This window comes from Euprymna scolopes, chromosome 14, assembly GCF_053919585.1.
Source record: "Euprymna scolopes isolate OS-2025 chromosome 14, ASM5391958v1, whole genome shotgun sequence".
Taxonomy (NCBI): domain Eukaryota; kingdom Metazoa; phylum Mollusca; class Cephalopoda; order Sepiida; family Sepiolidae; genus Euprymna; species Euprymna scolopes.
In genome coordinates, this window is record NC_136495.1 from 37,123,198 (window position 1) to 37,148,651 (window position 25,454).

Consider the following 25,454-nt stretch of genomic DNA (forward strand, 5'->3'; position numbering starts at 1 on the left):
GGCTTCGGAAAATTTAGATCACATGATATTTTTGTACATGGTGTAATCTAAAAAAAAAACAAAAAACGTAACTTCGTCCTCATCGTCGGTTCCAAATCTATTTGATAAAATAGTGCCTAGTAATTTTAGACGAGGTTTGTTTTTTTTTTTAATTTTTTTATTTATAGATTACACCGTGTACAATAATTAAATTTTGCCATGTCAGAAATTCGGTACTGCTCTAAAATACATCAGAACCCATTTTGGAATTTCCAAATACTTCTGAAACACTTTTGATGTAATCATAGATTCCAATTCTGAGAATAGAGAGAATGGCATTCTCTCTATTGGGCCTTTTGACTAAAATCTGTATCAGAGTGTACTCTTATTTGTTATGTTCTGATATACATCTGTTCTGTCGTTGGTCAGTGAAGGAGAAATCCTTCTAAACTGAGGCTATTTTAATGTCGGCAACTGAATTTCTCCCTACATTAAACACCGACCTTATATCTAATTCTGTCCTCGTGGGGATTGGGGAGACTTAAAACTAATAAATACGGATTCTCTCCTCTCCCCCCCTCTCGTTTTTTCTCCTTCCTTATATCTTTTTCCTTTTCTTTATACATTCCATCTCTAACAACTTCATTACTCAATCGCCCTTAATTTACTTTGTTATCGTCTTGATTCTCTCATTCATGTAAAGATGAAAAATGCGCACTAGTGACAAAATACTGACTCAGCGGGTCAGAAACGGTATACTAAACGATTATGAGCATTCTTCTTTAGGTTCTTATTTAGAATTCAATTAAAAAAAAATACAGAAAATACAGGCAAGTCTTTATTATGTTTATACTCGTCACGGAAGGAAGATGTCATATTCCTAAAATCACATAAATTGATTTATTAGTTTTTTCGACGTAACGGAAGAAGTACCGTCCCGGTGCGCGTAAAAACCGGTGTAACGTGACAATCTCACATTGGCCTAAAAATGTTCCGTCATTAGACCACGACGAGACCGGGTTGCATGTTTGAGTTAAAAATAAGTAATATAATGTAAAGGTTTTATCAAAGTTTTATTCAGAAAAATATAGTTTACAAAAAGAAGTAATAATAAATAAAATGTTATTATTTAACAGTTTCTTTTTCATTGTGTTGAATTTTATTTTTAGTATTATAAAGATATATTTATGTAAGATTTCTTGATTTCTTGGCGCTATCACAGAATTGGGACGAGATTTTGTAGTCAATAAATGGAGTTTCAAATTAAAAAAAAACAAACAAACAAACAAACAATGGTTTCAACTGATTTTTTGTCAATTCTAATAAATTACAATGTTAGCTTCCAAATTATGCAGTCGAAATTACCTGAATATTACTGAATTATTAAACGAAACGAATTTAATCGTGTTAGCAGGTGAAAAATTGTCACCATCTTGTTTAAATCAAAACGGAAAATTACCTTCCTTTTGAATTCTCCTGTGTCTTATGGTTGTTTTTATCAAATTTTATTTTTTATTTTCTTTAATAAATAATTTTCTACCTTATCGATTTTCGTAATTTTTGGAAGCATCTTAAAAATACGAGGAATAAGTAGATACATTTGTGTTCATGTGAAATTCAGTATTACGATTTCCGAAATTTTGTCCGAATAGTGTATAAGCGCCGCTTTCTTTATTTAAAAAAAAAATGGAAAAATTGTTTTTTGGGCACTTCTGCATGACAGTGCCATGAGGCGAATGTGTGTAACGGCCGGTAGAGGGCGTGTGTTAGTACAAATAGGGGTCGCACTCATTGAAAAAATAAAAAGCAAAACAATATTATTAAAAAAAATCCATAAATGTTTATAAATAAAAACTTCTGAAACTCCTGACTGTTTTGTCTCCCAATTTTTCATATACTAAAATTTTAATCACGTGATTACGGTGTAGTGTAAATAAAAATATACTATTTATTCAAGTACCGCTTGTTATGGATTTAGCTGCATACGATATTAAAAATCATTTTATTGGTATGCATTTATGTTACTGGACTGGCGGGTATATTGACAATACTGTATTGTACCTATTTACTATGCCTCCCCACGGGACAGAGTTAGACACCAGGGTCGTTTTTTAACGCGGAGAAAAGGTACAAAAATAAAAATTGTCTCAGTCGTGTAGGATTTCTCCTCCACCGAAAGAGAACAAGAAATGGAAGTGCAGCATCTGAAGAACAGATGGTATTTATTTGCTCCCCCACCGAGCAAATTAGGCACAAGGCCGATTTTCAATGTGAGGAGTGAAGGGAGGGGGAAGGGAAAAAGGGGACCAGCTCCCGAGAGGTGGGAAACGGGAGCCGGTCAAAGGTCAGGCATGTGGGTCCGCCCCCACATCTGGTCCTTGCCAGTCATAGCCAGTCACAGCTTGCAGCATCTGCCGGAACAGATGGTATTTATTTGCTCCCCCACCGAGCAAATTAGGCACAAGGCCGATTTTTAATGGTTTTTTTTTTTTTTTTTTACAAAGGCATCACCACATTATCAAGGCCCAGAGGCCACTCAAGGATAAGGGTTAAAGAGTGTACAGTAGAAATTGGTCAATATAGTAATCATTAGTAATGAAAATTTGGTAAATTTAATAACTCATATGGAACGGCTCATCAAGAACTTATTTACTTTAGACTTGAACACAACCATATTGTAGTCAGCCGGAAAGCAGGAAAACGGAAGACAATTCCACAGGCGTGCAGTTCTAAGAAAGAAGCTTTGTTCATGGAATCTACGTTTAGGTTTAGGCACAGATAAAGAGTGGGGGAAATTATTGATAGTGTTTACAGCTAGACGAGTGTTTCTTGTGAAATTTTGGCGAGGGGGGACCATAGATTGAAGCTCAGTTGAACACTTTCCATGAAAATAACGATACATCAGAGACAAACTCGCAACATCTCTTCTGTGAGATAGAGGTTGCAAGGAGGAGAAAAGGACATCTCCTACGAGGCTACGAAGTCTATTTTGAACTCTATCAAGGCAGGACAAGTCCTTTCTAGCAGCTCCTGCCCAGATGTGGCAACAGTATTCCATCCTTGGACGTACCTGGCTCTTATATAGGTAGAGAATAGCATCAGCAGTGAGATATCTACTGGATCGATAGAAAGATCCCACCATTTTTCCAGCGGCCTTGGCAACAGATTTGATATACGTGTTCCATTTAAGATCAGGAGTAATGGTCAAGCCCAGAAGCTTGTCAAAACTTGAGGCCTCCTGAAGACGAGAGCCATTCATTTCAATTGATGACAAATGTGGATTAGAATGTTGATGATGTAAAGAGAGAAGCTTGGTTTTAGATGCATTAAAAGTAACCAGCCACTTCTTTCCCCATTGTACTACGTGCTCAAGATCAGAGGAGAGAGAATTGGAGAGAACTTGGTCGTTTACTGTCTTAGATGTGGTACCATAAATGGTAGTGTCGTCAGCATAAATGTCTACAAATGATGTAAGGATATGATTTGGAAGATCATTAATGTAGATCAGGAAAAGAGTTGGGCCCAGGATGGATCCCTGAGGGACACCGGCATTAATACTGTGAGCTTCTGATTTTTGCCCCTCAACTACTACTCTTATGAACCTATCAGAAAGAAATGGTTTAATAATTGAGAAGACTTTTCCAGCTATACCATAGCTAGCGATCTTATGAAGTAAACCTTTATGCCATACCCTATCAAAGGCTTTAGATATGTCAAGAGCAATTGCCCTAGAAAGATTGCCACCGTCGAGAGATTTGCTAATCCTATGCGATATAACTGTAAGGACATCTGCTGTAGATCTAGCAGAACGGAAACCATATTGAGTGTCACTAAGAAGGTTATTTTTGTTGAGATGTTTGATTACTTCTGTATTTAACACAGATTCTAGCAACTTACTCATGACGCACAGGAGACTTATTGGCCTGTACTGAGAGGGGGATGAGCGATCACCTGAATTCTTAAATACAGGGCATACTGATGAGATTTTCCAGGGAGATGGGAAACTATTCTCCTTAAGACAACGTTTAAACAGTTTTGTAAGTATGGGCGCTAATTCAGGTTGAAGTTTTTTGAGTACTATAATTGGAATACCATCAGGACCAGTTGCTTTACTCAAATCAAGGTTTTTGATTAGCTTCGCAACATCACGTACAGATATACGTATATCACATAGCGTGTTTTCTGATACAGGAGGAAATATTGGGGGTTGGCGGTCTTGGTCGCAAAGGGTAGAATTAGCTGCAAAGTTCTTGACAAAGAGTTTGGCTTTGTCTGATGCTGACGAGATTACCTCAGGTCCATTGATAATAGTTGGGATGGAGCACACGCTTCTGTTCAGGATTCTGTTTGCTATTTGCCAAAACTGGTGGGAACCAAGCCGCTGCTCAGCTACTTTGGACTTAACAGATTGAGCATACAACACTCTTGCGTTCCTTATTACTTTCTTACAATGGTTGCTGGCAGTCCTGAAAACGGCTTTAGTTTCCATACATCTATTACGTTTGAAGCAGTGGAAAAAGTGATTTCTGTGCGCAATGGCAGCAGCACATTCTGGAGAGAACCATGGCTGGCTATTAGGTTTTTGCTGAAACTTTTTAGAGGGTATGAAATGGTCAATACCTACAATTAACCATTCAGTTAGGTTTAATACTATAGAGGACACATCCTTTTTAAACATGGAATGCAGAGGTAGATCAGATATAAATGTATGGAAGCTATCCCAGTCAGCCTTAGTGTATCGATATACTGTACGATGAAGAGGTACGTCTGGGGACTTATTACATTTCATTTTTATCTTAATTGATATAACAGAGTGGTCGGAAGAGCCAAGAGGCGACAGAACAGAAACTGAACATAGTTCAGGGCAAGTTGTGAGAAAAAGGTCTAGTAGGCTCGCATACTGGCCGTCATTATCGGGCACACGGGTAGGTTCCTGAACAATCTGAGTCAGGTCATAGGCAATGGAGAAATCATGACAGAACCTCCCCTCATCATCGGTCTTGTTTGAGTGGGTCAACCATTCGACGTTGTGAACATTGAAGTCTCCACATACATGAATGTTAGCTGAAGGATAAGTAGAAAGGACTTGGTCAATTTTCTCAGATATGCTTTGAACGATAGTAACTCCGCTGTTGTGGGGGCGATAGAGAGTAAATATAAATGCAGTAGTGTGAGCTAAAGCAACCCGGAAGCACATATAGGGTAAGTTAGGATCTTCCCTGGAGATGTCCCTCCCACATGGAAAGCTATCTTTAATATAGGCACATATTCCATGCCCATGGCGATCTTGGGGGTCAGATTTAGAAGTTAAGTTAGAGTATCCTGAAATTGCAAACTCATCTAGGGAAATAGCCTGTCCAATGCCAGTTTCACTTAAAAATAAAAGGTCTGGTTTAGTCTCCTGTAATTGGGTTTCAACCTCTGGAAGGTTAGAACGAAGACCCCTGATGTTGGAGAAGGAGACATGGTAGTAGGGGTCTACGTTGGAAGTTGGAGAACCGGGTTTAATCGTGTATTTTTTCTTGAAACTTGTCATGATGAAATTTTGGAATTTGTGGACTAGGTCGACAGATTTACTTAGAGCAGGACAGAGAGGGGAAATTAAGAGAGAAAAAGAAACGAAGAATTTTTTTTTTTTATTTATAGCTAATGATAAGGTAAAGCCGTAACAATTACCCACTAGTATGGCATCGAGAGGCCCCACCAGAAGCTACTGCATGGTCCAGAATCCATTCACCAAATGGCAATACAGCAGCCCCAGTACTTTGCACCTGCTGATAGGACAGCCTCCTTAGTGGTTAATCCAAGGTTCGGGTCCCTGACTATCAGGCGGATAATGTCAGCCCAGACAAACCGTTTACCTCCAGCACCCTTACTAGTGACATGGCTACAAGGATAGACATAGAAACAGAAAATTTCCGCCATCTCAGCCAACTGTTCGCAAAAATACTGCCAACCTAATGTGAGGAGTTAAGGGGAAATGGGGACCAACTCCCCGGGGAGTAAGGGAGCTGGATAGTGACAATTGGTATGAAGGGTTGCCCCTACATTAACCAAGGTCTTATATGTGGGGTCGCCCCCACATATGGTCTTTGCTTGCAGTATCTGCCGGAACAGATGGTATTTATTTGCTCCCCCACCAAGCAAATTAGGCACAAGGCCGATTTTTAATGTGAGGAGTGAAGGGAGGGGGAAGGGAAAAAGGGGACCAGCTCCCAAGAGGTGGGAAATGGGAGCTGGTTAAAGGTCAGGCATGTGGGGTTGCCCCCACATCTGGTCTTTGCTAGTCATAGCTAGTCATAGCTTGCAGTATCTGCCGGAACAGATGGTATTTATTTGCTCCCCCACCGAGCAAATTAGGCACAAGGCCAATTTTTAATGTGAGGAGTGAAGGGAGGGGGAAGGGAAAAAGGGGACCAGCTCCCAAGAGGTGGGAAATGGGAGCTGGTTAAAGGTCAGGCATGTGGGGTTGCCCCCACATCTGGTCTTTGCTAGTCATAGCTAGTCATAGCTTGCAGCATCTGCCGGAACAGATGGTATTTATTTGCTCCCCCACCGAGCAAATTAGGCACAAGGCCAATGTGTAATGTGAGGAGTGAAGGGAGGGGGAAGGGAAAAAGGGGACCAGCTCCCGAGAGGTGGGAAATGGGAGCTGGTTAAAGGTCAGGCATGTGGGGTTGCCCCCACATCCGGTCTTTGCTAGTCATAGCTTGCAGCATCTGCCGGAACAGATGGTATTTATTTGCTCCCCCACCGAGCAAATTAGGCACAAGGCCAATTTTTAATGTGAGGAGTGAAGGGAGGGGGGAAGGGAAAAGGGGACCAGCTCCAGAGAGGTGGGAAATGGGAGCTGGTTAAAGGTCAGGCTGTGGGGCCGCCCCCACATCTGGTCTTTGCTAGTCATAGCTAGTCATAGCTTGCAGTATCTGCCGGAACAGATGGTATTTATTTGCTCCCCCACCGAGCAAATTAGGCACAAGGCCGATTTTTAATGTGAGGAGTGAAGAGAGGGGGAAGGGAAAAAGGGGACCAGCTCCCGAGGGGTGGGAAATGGGAGCTGGTTAATGGTCAGGCATGTGGAGTTGCCCCCACATCTGGTCTTTGCTAGTCATAGCTAGTCATAGCTTGCAGCATCTGCCGGAACAGATGGTATTTATTTGCTCCCCCACTGAGCAAATTAGGCACAAGGCCGTTTTTAATGTGAGGTAAAAACCAGCTCCCCTAAAAGTAGGCAAAAAGGGGGCACTCTGGTTACCAAAAATAATAATTGTCCCAGTATAGAGGGTTTCCCCTCCATTGACTGGTACAAATTATCTTAAGTGCAGCATCTGCCGGAACAGATGGTATTTATTTGCTCCCCCACTGAGCAAATTAAGCACAAGGCCGTTTTTAATGTGAGGTAAAAACCAGCTCCCCTAAAAGGGGTCACTCTGGTTACCAAAAATAATAATTGTCCCAGTGTAGAGGGTTTCCCCTCCATTGACTGGTACAAATTATCTTAAGTGCAGTATCTGCCGGAACAGATGGTATTTATTTGCTCCCCCACTGAGCAAATTAGGCACAAGGCCGTTTTTAATGTGAGGTAAAAACCAGCTCCCCTAAAAGGGGTCACTCTGGTTACCAAAAATAATAATTGTCCCAGTATAGAGGGTTTCCCCTCCATTGACTGGTACAAATTATCTTAAGTGCAGCATCTGCCGGAACAGATGGTATTTATTTGCTCCCCCACTGAGCAAATTAGGCACAAGGCCGTTTTTAATGTGAGGTAAAAACCAGCTCCCCTAAAAGTAGGCAAAAAGGGGTCACTCTGGTTACCAAAAATAATAATTGTCCCAGTATAGAGGGTTTCCCCTCCATTGACTGGTACAAATTATCTTAAGTGCAGTATCTGCCGGAACAGATGGTATTTATTTGCTCCCCCACTGAGCAAATTAGGCACAAGGCCGTTTTTAATGTGAGGTAAAAACCAGCTCCCCTAAAAGTAGGCAAAAAGGGGGCACTCTGGTTACCAAAAATAATAATTGTCCCAGTATAGAGGGTCTCCCCTCCATTGACCGGCACAAATCATCTTAAGTGCAGCATCTGCCGGAACAGATGGTATTTATTTGCTCCCCTCCCGAGCAAATTAGGCACAAGGCCAATTTTTAATGTGAGGAGTGAAGGGAGGGGGAAGGGAAAAAGGGGACCAGCTCCCGAGAGGTGGGAAATTGGAGCTGGTTAATGGTCAGGCATGTGGGGTTGCCCCCACATCTGGTCTTTGCTAGTCATAGCTAGTCATAGCTTGCAGCATCTGCCGGAACAGATGGTATTTATTTGCTCCCCCACCGAGCAAATTAGGCACAAGGCCAATTTTTAATGTGAGGAGTGAAGGGAGGGGGAAGGGAAAAAGGGGACCAGCTCCGGAGAGGTGGGAAATGGGAGCTGGTTAAAGGTCAGGCATGTGGGGTTGCCCCCACATCCGGTCTTAGCCAGTCATAGCTTGCAGCATCTGCCGGAACAGATGGTATTTATTTGCTCCCCCACTGAGCAAATTAGGCAGAAGGCCGTTTTTAATGTGAGGTAAAAACCAGCTCCCCTAAAAGGGGTCACTCTGGTTACCAAAAATAATAATTGTCCCAGTATAGAGGGTTTCCCCTCCATTGACTGGTACAAATTATCTTAAGTGCAGTATCTGCCGGAACAGATGGTATTTATTTGCTCCCCCACTGAGCAAATTAGGCACAAGGCCGTTTTTAATGTGAGGTAAAAACCAGCTCCCCTAAAAAGGGGTCACTCTGGTTACCAAAAATAATAATTGTCCCAGTATAGAGGGTTTCCCCTCCATTGACTGGTACAAATCATCTCAAGTGCAGCATCTGCCGGAACAGATACTACACTTTGATCTTGTCCCGAAGGCCAAGAGCTCTGATATTATTGTATTGTAACTATTCTGTACTTTCACCTAACAATTTAATAAACAGAAAGGATATTGTAAAACTTGAATTTCACTTGAAAATACTATTTAAAAAAAAAGAGCACGGTAACATAAGTGCATGTGAGGACAACAATACAGTCGCACAGAGACCGAGGCCGACACCTTCAACATTTTATTGCTAGTGGCAGATTTTTACCTTACGAAATACGTGTTCCTTTTCGTTGTTTGTTTCTGTTGAGTGTTGATAAATTGTTCGTGGGAAAATAATTTTACTGCTTGTTCTTTCTTTGAATTGAGTGTATTCGATTGTAAAAGGTTGAAAAATTTAACTCACTTCTTGTTCCTTTTGGTTTGTCCTAAGTCAATTCACTTATGTTACCGTGCTATTTTTTGAATAGTATTTTCAAGTTAAATTCAAGTTTTACAATATCTTATTGTTTATTAAATTGTTAGGTGAAAGTAAAGAATAGTTACAATACACCCGATAGTTCGGTAACTGAGAATAAAATTATTTTTTTTATAATTATAAATTTAAATAATGAATTTATTCAAACGGTCCTTTATCTTGACAATCCCCCCTCCAAAAATATATATAATAAAATGATTTTAGGTAATCGTGAAGAAAGAGAGAGCCTGTTTCCTCCGTTTGACTATAGGTGGCGTTACTGTCTGTCCACCCAGTTACGGAAGCACAAAATGTATATAATGGCACCTTTGAAATAAAAATGTTTTTGTTATATTTTCATTTTAAACGTTTTTTTTTTTTTTTTTTTTTTTTTTTTTTTTGCAAACATATTTAAGTTTTATTTTTCCAAACATTTACGTTTTGTTGCTGGTTTATTTTCAAACATTTACGTTTTTGTTTTTGTTTTTTTTATTTTTGCAAGCATAAACTGTTTTTGCTATATTTTTCTTTTAAACATATTTATGGGTACAACCGTTTTTCCGTGAGTATTTTTTACGCTCTTATAATAAAAAAAGATCAACGTTTTTTCTTTTATCTTTTTTTTATGGACCCCCCCCCACTTTTTTCTTAATTTTTCTGCACTTATTTTACCTTACGAGTATTTATATATATATTTGAAAAAGGATATTGTAAAACCTGAATCTTACTTGAAACTACTATTAAAAAATAGCGCGGTACAATAAGTGCATAAGCAAACTTTTCAAAAAGAAAAATATTTCAAAAATATTTAGTTTGTGCTTGCAAAAAAAACAAAACAAAAAAACGTAAAAACAAACAAAAACGTAAATGTTTGAAAATAAACAAATAAACTTAAATATGTTTGCAAAAACAAAAAAACGTAAATATGTTTGAAAAAAAAAAAAAAAAACTTAAATACGTTTGCAAAAAAAAAAAAAAGAAAAACATGTTTAAAATTAAAATATAACAAAAACATTTATTTCTATTTCAAAGGTGGCATTATATACATTTTGTGCTTCCATAACTGGGTGGACAGACAGTAACGCCACCTATAGTCAAACGGAGGAAACAGGCTCTCTCTTTCTTCACAATTACCATGATTTTATATATATATATATATATATATATATATATATATATATATATATATATATATATATATATATATATATATATATATATATATATATATATATATTCAAGTTTTACGATATCTTTTTTGTTTATGAATTTGTTAGATGAAAGTATAGAATAGTTACAATACACCCACCAGCCTGGTAACATGTGCATAAGTACCAATAAAACGATTTTTAATATCGTATTCAGCTAAATCTATAACAAACGGTACTTGAATGAATGGTTTATTTTTTTTATTTATTTTTTTTATTGACGCTCGCTACACCATAATCACGTGATTAAAATTTTAGCAGACGAAAAATTGGGAAACAAAAGAGTCAGGAATTGCAAACTTCTATATTAAAATTATATTTTGCTCTATTGACAAACCAAAAATTATATTTTGATATATGTTTATACAATCTTATTGTGAAAAAACAAACAAAAAAAAAAACAAGCAAACAAACTATCTTTGTGTAAAAAAAAAAAATTCTTCAACCTCTATAAATGTTTCATGTTTTTTAAATTATATTTTGCTACATTTTGCTAAAATTATATTTGGATATGTTTTTATACAATCTTATTGTGAAAAAAAATTATATGTTGCTACATTTTATACAATCGTACAGGAAAAACCCAAATAATTCTAAAAACAATAGGTACCTCCACGGCGATATGTAAAACGTCAGTAGTACACATTTTAATAGTGACGTCATCATTTCGTGTGTTTGTGTTAATTTCTATGGATAAGCGTTCGCGTTATAATTATTAATGGAGTAAGGGTTTTTTTGGGGAGGGGGGGTTGCTTTGGATAAAAAACAATAATATAAAACTTATCTTTTGTAAAACAAATACATTTTTATTAACGAACTACACATGCTAGAGTTAATAAAATAAAATTGATTTTAACGGATTCTGTTGACACATGTATTTAAAAATAATGTTCTTTACAAGCCTCCGTACATTTTTGGAAAAAAGCGCCAAACATAAGAACCACTCTCTATCAATTTAAATAATAAAATCAAAACGAATTTTTTAAGGTTGATTTTGGATTTACAATTTTTATTATCTCAATAGTCTTATATTCTTTTATATGAATATATTTTTTTATTATTGGAAACCTGCCATTTAAACTTAATAGTTGAATTTAATATCATTTAAAGCTTTTTAAAAATAATTATTTTTTAGAATTGTTTTTTTTTTTCGCTGTAATTCGAATATTACTGAGAAAAAAAAATTATCCAGAAACTGCTTTTTTTTTTTTTTAACATAATATTGAATTTATGTCCAATTTTATTTACAACTTTGAGGTAAGTGAAATAAATAACAGGATTTTATATATATATATATATATATATATATATATATATATATATATATATATATATATATATATATATATATAAATTACTATTTTTTAAATATTTGATCTTTTCAGCTTTTAAAAAATGATGAAGCTTTAAAAAATGATGAAACTTTTATTAACCCACATTTATTTTGCTTAGTTTTCGGACCATGAAATATGGGAGGGGGGTAGAACACATAAAAAATATATTTTCGCTAATATATTTAACGAAACTACTTTTTAATATGTAAGTTTATTCAATAATGATTGAATATCAAAAATTTCAGGAACATATGATTATTATTTGATTTTTACTAGATTTTTAAAACATGGGTGTGCATTGCCTTAAGGAGAAGTGCTTTCCAACAACCTGGAAAACCTCATCAGTATGCCCTGTATTTAGAAATTCAGTACAATACAGACCAATAAGTCTCCTGAGTGTCATGAGTAAGTTGCTGGAATGCATATTAAATAGATAAGTTACTTTTCCAACCCGTTTCCCTGATCAGGAAGAACAACACGCATCACTTTTAGATCTGTTTTTGACCACAGTTCCTGATGATTGTATAACGAATGCCGAGAGCCCACTTGGGAACGCTGATCATGCAGTGATAATGGTTGAAATCGCCCTAAACTCTAGACCCAAAACTGAAGAGCCACTACTCAAAACAACGAGATATTATAAAAAGGCTGACTGGGAAGCCATCAGGGAGCTAATCAGAGATGCCCCATAGGGAAATATTTTTTCTCTCCCTGCTGAACAGTGTGCAAACGAGACCACTGACTGGTTCAAAACTGCAATCTAAGCTCATGTTCTTATGCGGAAATTTTATAGTAAGCCCTACTCTCCCCAATGGTTTACTTCGACTTGCGCAACTGCCATTGCTCAAAAGCAGCATGCATACCGCAGATTTAACCGACATAAGTCCAGTTCAAACAGACTAAAGTATATAGAAGCTAGAAATAACATTAAGAAAGAAATAGCGACAGCTAAGAGAGAATTTACGGAAACCACTAAAAAGCGCATTGAAGCACAAAATCTAGGAACTCGAGACTTCTGGAAAATCTACAACAGTGTAGTAAATAATGGGCAATCAACAATTCCCCCACTAACCAACAATCAGGAGGTTGTCTCCTCAGCAACCGACAAGGCTAACATGCTTGCCAGTCGGTTTGTCTCAAACTCCACACTGGACCCTTCCAACCACCCCCTACCTGACTTTCCTATGCTGACAGACACCACGCTAGACGATCTGAAAATCACCCCTGCTCAGGTGCATGCTATCATAAAAAACGTCGACACTTCAAAAGCATGTGGACCCGATCTCATCCCAGCTGTGCTATTAAAAAATGCTCAGCCGAAGTAGCTCCAGTTCTCTCCAAACTCTACAACAAATGCCTTAATGAAACTTGCTTTCCAGGTTGTTGGAAAACTGCTTCTGTGGTACCAGTATTCAAGAATTCTGGCGAAAGGACAGACCCATCAAATTATCACCCCATTAGCCTCCTCCCACTTTTTGCCAAAATATTTGAGACCTTAATTAACCATGCTCTATTCCATCACCTAACAGATGCTAAACTTCTGACTGACCAACAATATGGATTTAGACAAGCCCGTTCCACAGCAGACATCCTCACTGTAATCTCTGAACGTATATACCATTCACTGGACAAAGCGGGGGAGGGCAGAGCGGTAGCTCTAGATATATCTAAGGCTTTTGACAGGGTATAGCATGAGGGTCTCCTTAGGAAAATTAGATCATACGGTATCTCTGGTAGAATACTTAACATGATCAAATCCTTCTTAGATAAGAGAAAAATCCAGGTTGTCCTCGACGGTCGTACATCTAAACAATATGATATAAATGAGGGAGTGCCCCAGGGGTCTATCCTTGGACCTCTACTGTTCTTGATATTCATAAATGACCTCCCCGACAAAATTGCCTCTGAGATGGGTATATATGCTGATAACACTACACTCTATAACAGGCATGACAGGAAGACGAATGAACACATTTCTAAAAAAATGGCAGAAACACTAGAGGAAGACCTCCAATCTGTAGTGGAATGGGGACAAAAAAGGTTGGTCACATTCAATGCCGCCAAGACTAAACTAGTTTCATTCAATAATTACAAGAAACCCTCTCTACCACCCATAGCAATGGCCAACGACTCTTTATCTGAGAGTACATCTTTCAAACTGCTTGGCCTAACGTTCACAGGAAACATGAGTTGGAACAATTACATTGAAGGCATTGCCAGGGCCGCTGCAAGAAAGGTGGGCTCTCTCTACCATGCTAGAAAACTACTAACACCCGAAAGTATCCTGTACCTCTATAAGGCCACCATTCGCCCATGTATGGAGTATTGCTGTCACATTTGGGCTGGTGCATCTGCTACTAGTCTCTCGCTCCTTGTCAAGATTCAAAAGAGAGTCGCAAACCTGATAGGCCCGAACTGGCATCTAAGCTAGAGCCTCTGTCCCATAGACGAAATGTTGCATCCCTCTGCCTGTTCTACAAGTATTTTAGTGGTGAATGCTCTGACGAACTGCAATCACTTGTGCCCCCACGATGTGAGCACCCTCGACAAACCCGACAGGCTGCTAAATCCCACTGCCACACTGTAGAGATCCCTAGATGTAAAAGATCTTTCTACTCCAATAGTTTCTTCCCCAGAACCGCTAGACTTTGGAATTCCATTCCAGGTCACTGCTTCCCCAACAGTACTGACGTGCAGAAGTTCAAGTGTAACATGAACTGACATCTTGCTGCCCAAATCTCTACATAGTACCCCAGTAGTTGTTTCCCCTGATAGTAGCCCCCTACACCAAAGTGGCAATTTGCCTTGTTTGGGGTGAAAATGTAATAAAAAAATTTTTTAAAAAGTAGTCAATCACCTCAGCAGAAATAACCTTCTTAGTGACATGCAATATGGTTTCCGTTCTGCTAGATCTACAGCAGACGTGCTAACAGTCATATCACATAGAATTAGCAAATCTCTCGACAAAGGCTTCATTTCTAAGGCAATTGCTCTTGACATATCAAAGGCCTTCGATAAGGTATGGCATAAAGGCCTACTTCACAAGATTTCCAGCTACAGTAATGTTTTCTCTATCATTAAATCATTTCTCTCTCATAAGCTCATAAGAGTAGTGGTTGATGGGCAGAAATCAGACGCCCATAGTATTAATGCTGGAGTCCCTCAGGGGTCCATCCTGGGCCAAAATCTCTTCTTGATCTACATCAATGATCTCCCAAAACACATACTAAAATCATTCGTTGACATCTATGCTGATGACACGACTATCTATGGCAACACATCAAAGGCCGTAAATGACAACGTTCTCTCTGATTCTCTTTCCTTAGATCTTGAGCGCATGGTTCAGTGGAGGAAGACGTGGCTGGTTACCTTCTGGGTTTAATCTTTACTCCTGATCTGAAATGGAACACATACATCAAGTCTGTGGCCAACGTCGCTGGGAAAATGGTGGGATCCTTCTACCGCTCCAGAAGATATCTCACTAATGATGCAATTCTCTATCTGTATAAAAGCCAAGTACGTCCAGGGATGGAGTATTGCTTCCACATCTGGGTAAGAGCTGCTAAAAACAGCCTATCCTGCCTTGACAGAGTTCAAAATAGACTTCATGGCTTGGTGGGTGATGCCCTTTTCTCTTCCCTGCAACCTCTCTCCCACAGAAGAGATGTTGCGAGCCTGTCTCTGTTTTATCGTTATTTCCATGGCAAGTGCTCGTCTGAGCTCCATCTCTGCCCCCCCCCCCTCGCCAATCTTTCACGAAAAACACCCGACTAGCTGAAACCACAATAATTTTCCCCACTCTTTATCCGTGCCTAAATCAAAACGTATATTCTATGAACAAAGCTTCTTTCTTAGAACAGCACGGCTGTGGAATTCTCTGCCGCTTGCCTGTTTCCCCTCCAAATTCAACTTGGATGTCTTCAAGTCCAACACAAACAAATTCCTGATGAACCGCCCCCTTAAGTAATTGACACCTTATCAAATCCCCAATACTATTACTACGATATTATCCCATTGATTACTGTACACACAATAACCCTTATTCCCGAGTGGCTCCTGGGCCTTGATAAGTGGGCTAGAAGTGTAAGCCATGTTTACTTTCAGATGGTTTGTTGTTCTAAACAAGTCTTAAGAGATGACTGGTTTGCAGTAGACAGAACAGGTTCCGATGGTTCGTTGTTACACACAAGTCCTGATAGGTGACTTGTTTGCAGTAGACAGTTCCACAGAGCAAAATATTCTTACCGTGTCGAGACGGAAAAAAACAGGTAAAATTAGTACAGAAAAGGTTTAATATTTATGCAGCAATTCTGGTTCCTGATTGGTTGGTAGCATAACGTGAATTAATTCGATTCGTCAGTTCCTAGCAGCATCGTTTATAAACAGAATCGTCCGACTGTGTGGGATCATACCCCATTACACATCCAAAATATTGCAACAAGTGGTGACCCCCATGTAAAAAAAAAAACAAAAAAAAACAACAGAGGTCAATAACTCGTCTCAGTCACCTAATGACGATTCAGAAGTGCTGTTTTTTGTTATTGTTTCAGTTTTTTTTTTTTTTCACTGTTTACAAAAATAGGTAATACTTGATTATTTTTTCGCATAAAATGATAAGTAAAATGTTTACTTTAACTACAACAGAACACCGGTAAATTTTTACTTTCTGATATTCAAACCCGTCGCAAATTTAACTCCTGAATCCTCCCACTATTTTGTGCCAACTCACCACCATCGTTTATGCTATTCTTACATGATGCGCTCGAAGTAAGGTGACTTGTCACATCGCGGAAGAATTTTTTAACAGACACTTTTTTTGAATTAAGATCTCTCGAGGATTGTATACGTTTTATAATTTAAAAAAAGACACAAAAAAACGCACAGTATTTAACCGTTAATGATTCTTTCGCAATTTAAATGTTAATTGTAAAAGTAACTCCTTGAATGTGTTACATTGATTAATTTAAATTAATTGATTAATTTAAATTGAGATTGCTAATAATTGATTTGTATTTGTGATGCCATGTTTTAATGTATTAATTATGTGTACATTGTTGTCATTTTTCAAATGAATCTGAATTGAAAATTTATTTAAAAAAAAAACTTAAGGGACAGGAAAGGGGTTAATCCCCTCCCCTAAGTGTTAGGCATCATTAGTAGCTTGGGAATTTTGAATTTGGTTATAATTATATAACTCGACTATTCATAGAGCTTAGCCTAAATTAGGCTTTTTAATCACTGGCGGCCATGTTTGTCAGCGTGTTTATTTATGATTAAATAATTCCGTTTGGAACATCTTAGTATTGCAGATAACTATATCTGTTATTTTAATAATAAAATTAGCGGGAAGGAAAGGCCTTAATCCCCCTCCCCCCACCCACCCGTTTGGAATAATATTGGCAGTTTTGCCACATTAATATTGCAGATAATTACATCTGTTATTTTATTAACTGTACTCGAGCCATGAAAGATGGCCCTAAGAGAGCAAATGTCAAAATGTTATGCTAAAAGGTTTCGCATCAATAGTGAGGTGAAGTGGTTGGAAATTAATGACCCTTCGTCAAAATTTTTCAAATCCCGAGAAGCAGTAATTAGAGGATGGTTAAGTGACCTAGATGAATTGATAGACCAGATTCTACTCAAAACTCCAGAAGAGGAGAAACTTCAGCTTTGTGAGGTTTCAGTGAGATTTTCTTCGGAAATAGAAGAAAAATTGCTTTCATTAAAATTGAAATTAAATATGCCTTAAGTTATGCAAGCTTCAACGGTTTTGCCCGTCAAAATGCAATTGGATTGCCTGAAATTTGTCGGCATGTCCACAGATGATAAATTTTCGTTGAGAACATTTCTGAACAAATTCGAATTTTGCACTGACAGTTTAAATAAAGCTGACAGATTATTAGTGTTGAAATCGAAACTAGATGGTGATGCGTTTGACATAATTTCCAGTCTAGATGTAACCTCAGATAATTATGATATAGCCCTAAAATTGTCAAGGGAAAACTATTTGAACTCTGATTTGATTAAAAATCAGGTCTTGGGGAAATTATTCCTCCTCCGTTGATTATAACGGATTTTAAAAATTTGAAGTCGTTTCTCGAAAAAGTTAAGAGCAATTTGACTAAGCTCAACAAGTCCTATGGGACTGCTTTTTTTGCTGAGGGTGGCATCTTAGGGGCAGTGATAGCTCACATAATATTTGCTAAGTGCCCTAATGCTATTAGAAGAGAGTTGATGAATAGAAGTGGGGGAAAATACCCTTCACTAAATAATATTATATCGCATGTATTTGAAGTAATGGAATACCTATTAGCCGCCTCGCTCGATGTTCGGCAGGAAATTTGCGCGCCAAAAATGGCGCCTTCTTCACCCAAGATGGCGTCTTCTTCCCCACGTGAAGGGGGGGGCACTTTATCTTGTAAACTGTGCCAAGCTACAGATCATTCAATCAAGAACTGTAGTAAGTTTCATACTTTCGAAGCAAAGTGTTGAAGGGCTAAACAGTTAAATTTATGTACTCTGTGTTTGGGTGAGCATGCAGAGGCATCTTGTCATGGTAGTAAAAGTTTTCTTTACCCGTGTGTGATATGTGGGTTGAGAACCCATTTTACCGTCATGTGTCCCAAAGGAAATAAATCCTTTGTGGGCCGAATAACATATTCTGAGTCACAGAATAGTATTTTTCCCGTCGTCAGCACACGGACGACTAGTATATTTCTTCTGTTTAATAGATACTGGGTCACAATATTCATTTTTCGCCCAGGAAATTCTCAGTAAATTGTGTTCTGATAAACCCATAAACCACAAGATAGTTAATATGGTGGTGAACACGCTGATTGGGAGTGACTCCTTAAGATTGAAGGAGTACTATTATGGCGATTGCCGGGAGCTGGTGTCTTGTTGAAGTAGGAAGTGGGAAATACAGAAATAAAGATTGCTGAACTCACACAAGAATTGGAGAAAATTATGTATATTAAATTGAAAATATTACAAAGAAAAGGTTCTTGCAAAACTAATTGTGTTTGCGGCTTTAGAAGTCCAATAAAAAGTTCTTTATCGTCCAAAAGTCTTGGACGGCTCCCTGAAAAAGTTCAATCAAAATTCGGCGGCAAATTTAGGAGAGATTTTCCATAGTTGTCTATAGGCCGACGATTGATTCAAAAAGAGGGCGAATCTGTTTTTCCAGAATTCTGCTTATATTAAATGTTTGTTGATTGGCCAAGGAGCTTCATCCTAGCCAATCAAAATAGGGCTTTCAGAAAGGAGAAGTGGTCGATATAATTAGTTTGAACAAAGGGAGGTAACTATTTTTTTTTTATACTATATATCGATCAAATTAGGGAATCAAAATCCCTTTAAATTTGCGACTTTATTCTCCCAAAATTTAAATTTAAAATTCAAAGTGGATAACTTTAATAAAGTTGTCGAAAATTTATCTCGGGAAGGTTTCCAGCTATGTCCTGGATATAAGAATTTGAATGGAATCCACCTTATGGAGATTATTGGATTGGACCTTCTGAGCAAGTTAAATGATCTCAAGCTAGTTGAGTGTCTCAATGTAAATGCATGGCGACATGGAAAATTCATAATTCTGTTTGGCGAGAGCCGACATTTTTTAAAAAAAGATTTGAATGAGGTAGAATCGCCTCCCTTCAATTATATAGTAAAATAACTTCCTCAATCCAACAGTTATTTGACTGAGTCTGTGCTAAACCTGACACTCTCTTATGAGGACAGTTTGAAGCCTTTCTTTTCCGAGTCCATGGTCGTGCATGGGGTTGAGACATTGTTCAGTCTCAATTCATTAGGTATTAAAGAAGATGCTAAGTTGTCGGCTGTGGACAAGAAAAAAATAGAAGAGTTCAAAAACTCTATCATATGGGAGGAGGGAAAATATTACATAGACTTACCATGGTATCATGACAGGATCTGGTAAACAGTAACTTTGTGACTTTCTTAAAAGTAATGGACAGAGTGGCAGAGTCCCTAGGAAGGAAGGGAATGTACAATGAGTCCCACCTGGGAAGTATGAAGATTATATTTGGGTTCCACATAGACCCATTATTAAGGAGGGAACTGGCGTGACAACAAAAATTTGTCCCGTATTCAACTACTCCCTAAAACGTCGAGAAGGGATGTCAATTAATGACGCTGCCTATATGAGCATGAACTTATCTGCTAATTTATTGGATTTATTGCTGGGATTCAGGAAAAATAAATATGTCCTTCTTGGTGATATAACAGGCCTTTTTACAAATTCACCTTAAGACAGAGTACAAAATAGACTTCATGGCTTAGTGGGGGATGCCCTTTTCTCTACCCTGCAACCTCTCTCCCACAGAAGAGACGTTGCGAGCCTATCCTTGTTTTATCGTTATTTCCATGGCAGGTGTTCGTCTGAACTCCAATCTCTGGTCCCCCCTCGCCAATCTTTTACGAAAAACACCCATCTAGCTGAATCCACTGTGAAAAATTTTCCCCACTCTTTATCCGTGCCTAAATCAAAACGTGGATTCCATGAACAAAGCTTCTTTCTTAGAACTGCACGCCTGTGGAACTCTGTTCCGTCTTCCTGCTTCCCTCCAGACTACAATTTGGATGTCTTCAAGTCCAACGTTAACAAATTCCTAATGGACCGCCCTCTTAAGTAAACACTTCATTAAATCTCCACACTAACGTACTGTACTTGCAATAACCCTTATCCCTGAATGGCTTCTGGGCCTTGATAAGTGGTGACCACCGTGTAAAAAAAAAAAAAAAAAAAGCCGGAAGAAGATAAAAACAGATTTTGTTTTTTCCTTAAAAAAGGTGACAAATGATGTACTTACAGATACAAAACAATTCTATTTGAGTTCAATGCTAGCCCCTTCATTCTGAACTTCATTTTAAAATTCCATGTGGAAAAATATGCAAAGGATGCAGGATCACATGCTATTTCCAACAATTTTTATGTGGATAATCTTGTCACCACCAGTTGTGACAGAGTCCCTATTTGCTATTTATAACAATGTCCATAGCAGATTGTTAGAGGCAGGCTTCGATTTACGATCCTGCAATTCCAACTGTTCTGAGATACAAGAAAAAATGTTGGAGGATGAAACTATTTCTTCTCCCTTCCCAGCCTTTGAGAAGGTATTGGGTTACTTATATGATCCTGTTCAGGACACGTTCAGACTTTCTCCCACTTTAGTGGACCCCGAGGTTAATACCAAACGGGGGATTATTTCACAAATATCAGGAGGGTATGACCCTTTGTCTATGCTACTCCCCGTCACGATACAGGGGAAGGCCATTGTTAGTTCGATCTGGAAAAGCAAGTTGTCGTGGGATGAGCGGATACCCAAAGAACTCAATAAGCTGTGACAAACCCATGCCAAGGATTTAAACGACTTGGGGAAGTTTGAATTTCCCAGGTGTGTATTGTCGGAAAATCAGTCTGTCGAATTTATCTGTTTCTGTGATGCGTCGAAAAACGCATACGGATTCACCCTGTATGCGAAACAGGGAGTGAATTGTTCTCTGTTATTCGCAAAGGCCAGAGTGGCCCCAATTAAGGGGAAGTCACTTCCCACTTGGGAACTATTGACTATGTTTTTAGCTCTTAAGGTAGCCCCTCAAGTTTTAGATGCTCTGGGGCCCCTTAATATTGATAATTTTTTCCTGATGCCTGATTCCCAAGTTGCCCTCTTGTGGATCTTCAACGGTAAAGGATCCCAGAAAAATATATTCATTGAAAACAAGATCGTAGAGATCAAAAAGTTTTCAGAAGATATTAATATTAAATTTGGCGTTCTACCAAAATTAAAATATGTTTCTTCATCGGAAAATCCGGTGGATCTTTTGACTAGAGGCATCAATACTTCTAAATTTTCCCAGTTATTCAATTTCTGAATGTATGGCCCAGAATGGCTCAATAGAGATGGCATTGTTTGGCCAATCTTACCCTTGCCTTGTCTAAACGAAACTAATAAAAAAAATTGTATTGTTTGTACTCTCAGGGGACACATCCTTCTGAAAATACCCTCCCGTTGGATATTATTATTCCAGCTTATCTAAGGCAATCAGCATCTTAGAAAAAGTGTTGAAATTTTATGATTTGCTACATCACCGTAGTGCTGACAATTTTAATCGGGCCAAATTATTGCTATTTGCTAATATGCAAATGGAGGCTTTCCCTCAGGAATTAGGTTACTTGAAACAACCATCTGGGAAAGTGCCTCCCCTAGGATAACTGCCTCAGGGTTATTCCTTGATAAAGATGGGTTAATTAGAACCAGAGGTAGGATACAGAATTCTGATATTCTGCCGTTTGAGGTCAAGTTTACCCTTTTGTTGGGAAAATATCATTATTTATCAAAACTGGCGATTAAGGAAGCTCATCTTAACTGTTGCTACATGAGGGTTAATTCAACCCTCAGTAAGTTAAGGCTGTCTGGAGTTTGGATCCCTCAGGGGAAACAAGCCGTAAAATCTCCGTGTGTACTTGCACTGTATGTAAAAAAATAAATGCTCTGCCTTGTAAGGCACCTGCAGGGTCGATATTACCTGCTCATAGGGTGAACTTTGTTCGCCCATTCAAACAAGTCAGTGTGGATTTCACCGGTCAATTTTCTATTAAAGTTGAAGGGGTAGAAGTTAAAATGTACATATTGCTCTTTACATGCATGAGTTTGCGTGCAATTCACTTAGAATTATTGCCGGATATGAGCACCCGCTCGTTTATGCCTTTGTAAGATTTACCAACTTATTTAGTATCCTCACGTATATTCTGATAACGCAAAATCCTTTGTTACGTCCGGAATATTGTTATCGAACGTGCTCGAATCGGACGAGTTGAAAAAACAATTTAAATCCATACACATCGTCCATCAAACAATTCCCCTTTACTCTGCCTGGCAGGGGAGGAGCCTGGGAGAGACTTATTAAAACTGTCAAACAAAGTTTGAGGAAACTGTTGGGCAGAAGAAAGTTGGATTATTTGAATTTCTGACTGCACTTTCTGATGTGCAAAAGGCAATAAATGACAGACCCCTCACTTATATTGTTTCTGTCAAGAAAGACTTTAGTATTTTAACTCCGAATCATTTTCTTCAAACGGGATATCAACCTCATTTGCTTATTAATAATTATGATGCTGAATTATGCCCTGACTCCTCATATAAGACTCCCTTGTTACATTCCCTCGAAATGAGGAATAAATTTGTTGAAAAATTCAATTGTATCTGACATAATGATTACCTTTTGTCATTAAGAGAAGTTGATGCCAAAATCGGGAGCAATTGTGCCCCCAAGTTATCTGTTGGAGAGATAGTACTTATTAAGACTCCCAACAAAACCAGACAATTCTGGAATCTTGGTAAAATAATCAAATTAATTACGGGAAACAACAATAATGTTCATTCCGCGGTTATTCTTTAGGATGGGTGTGAATAGGTCCATTCCTTAAAAAACTTTGTGCTCTTGGAAATTAAGGGTAATGATGATATTGCATCAACTGAGTTTATAGAAGAAGGGGGTCCCTTTTTCTGTCCAACCTGTTCTGTTCCTAATGATGGAACATCGCCAATGGTATGCTGCGATTCTTGTGACAGCTGGTACCATTTTAGCTGCGTAGGAGTTAATCATCAAGATACCTTAGGGGAGTGGTTTTGTTCTAATTGTAAGGATGAGGCTCCTCAGGTCAGTCCATATAGTGGAAATTAGCTAATGTATGGATGCATGAAAAGTTGAAGTTTATACTGAAGATTGACAACAGACAATGGCACACATATATTAATATTAAAAAATTTATTGAATTAAAGTTGTAATTAACTTGTATTAGGAAAAAAGTAATGATTATCCATTACTTTTTCCTTTCCTCCTTGGCAGTGTGTGAGAAATTTTCCACGTACAACCGCCATATTGGTTTTTGGCCGCCTACATGCTTTGTAAGCCGGTCTGTCATTGGTTTAATTTGAATGCGCCAAATCTTGTTTTGGTGCCAATTTGTATTCATGTATTATTTTTTCAGTCTGAGAATGAACACGGGAAATAGAAGACTCACAACAGCAGCGCTCTGTCTAGAGTGCCAGGATTTCACCTTCTTGGACACCAAACAGTGGGTGAACGAAGGACATTTCTCTAAATACAGAGACAACATAATTGCTGCACTTATTCTACCAATGAGGATATTCTACTGTGTTTGGCATGATATATTTGATTATAGGAATTTATTCCTATTTCTTCTAGAGACCACGAGGTCCCAAAATATACCGTATTGGGCACCAACATTCACACCGTGTTTTCACTATGTACAATATGGATCCTTCTTAAAGGAAACCCGAATTAACATTTGCACAGAGGAATCAAACTAAAGGCTCCATGGCAAATTCAGCCACTGTTTTTGCAAAGGACTTACCGTGACCTAAGAACTTCATTTCTGATACATTGTGAATAAATTTGAGTTTTAAAGGTATGGCTTTATTTGTGGAATTTCATTTGTCATCTGCAGGAGGGAGGGGGAAATTGGGCGTGTGGGAAAGAAATTTCTTATACTGCGTTTATTCTAAAGGGCTAGTTTCTCCCTCAACACCGCTTACAGACCCACCTTTCCTCGAACTTAGAACGAGGCTGGATTTTCGGATTCCATCTTTACACCATAACCCGCTATTTTTTTGATCAGCCATTATTTATAAATAAAGAGGAGACAACTTAATTTGAAGTATCGAGATCAAAATCTGTCTTTAATGAATATAATTTACTCTAAAAATCGTAAGAAATTAATTTCTATTTAAAAATACTTTGTTATTTTATCACGTAAAATAATAAAGTATTTTTTAATAGAAATTAATTTCTTAGGATTTTTAGACATCTCCATTTCGTGACAAGTGCGTCCTGAGTACATCATAAAGATTTTGTCTGCATTGTTTTTTGTTGTTGTTGTTTTTTTTTTTGTTTTTTTTAATTAAGTCGAATTCTAAATTAGAACTCTTGTTTAAAAACATTTCGCAAAAATTATCTAAATAAAATAGAAAACAAGGCATTTACAAAATAAAAAAATTAAAAAAATGCTAAACTTTTTCTATTGGCTAATCCCAACGTTAATCAGCCAATCAGAAATCGTTTAAGTGCAGACCCGTCAGAAGGAACGTTTTAATAATCACGTTTCCGTTCTCAACAAGTAAAAGAAAATAAATAAATAAAAAACTACAACAACAACAACAACAACAACTGGAAAAAGCTAAAGAGGCTTTCCCCCATCCGTTAACAATGAGTGACTTTATTTGGAGCGTCAAAAACGGAGAGCTGAATCTCGTGCAGGATTTCGTGGAAAAGCAGGTGAGTTCCGTTTATATGAACCTTTCCACGAAACGTGGAAATTATACGCGGAAGTAAAGTAACGAGATATATGTTTCCTCCCAGCTGATATCTTTTTCAATTTCACCATTTACTCCCTCATCCCCTCGAGAGAATCTCTCTCTCTCTCACCCTCTCTATATAAAGATTACAACTAGTAACCTCCTCCTCTCCTGCTCACGCTTTCGTGAAATGCCGCTTAATATCAAAGCGATACTTTTGGTTAAATATACCTCGAATAATTCTTAAAATCTAATTCTTTATCATCCTTCATTTTCTTCCAGTCATGTATACACATC

At 38.0% G+C, this 25,454-nt stretch overlaps 2 protein-coding genes across 2 annotated transcripts in view; both read left to right on the forward strand.

Moving 5' to 3' along the window:
* On the forward strand, positions 1-25,137 carry LOC145292958 (uncharacterized). Its single transcript, XM_080139171.1, has 3 exons — positions 1-134; positions 15,147-15,372; positions 23,831-25,137. Exons 2-3 carry the CDS (start codon positions 15,305-15,307, stop codon positions 24,171-24,173), a joined length of 411 nt encoding a protein of 136 aa, XP_079995297.1. The 5' UTR covers positions 1-134; positions 15,147-15,304; the 3' UTR covers positions 24,174-25,137.
* LOC145292959 (myotrophin-like) overlaps positions 25,003-25,454 on the forward strand; it is a 93,583-nt gene continuing 93,131 nt past the window's right edge. Inside the window, exon 1 of the mRNA XM_080139172.1 lies at positions 25,003-25,137. Coding sequence (XP_079995298.1) covers positions 25,069-25,137 — 69 coding nt within the window. The 5' untranslated portion in view covers positions 25,003-25,068. The remainder of the gene's footprint in view (positions 25,138-25,454) is intronic.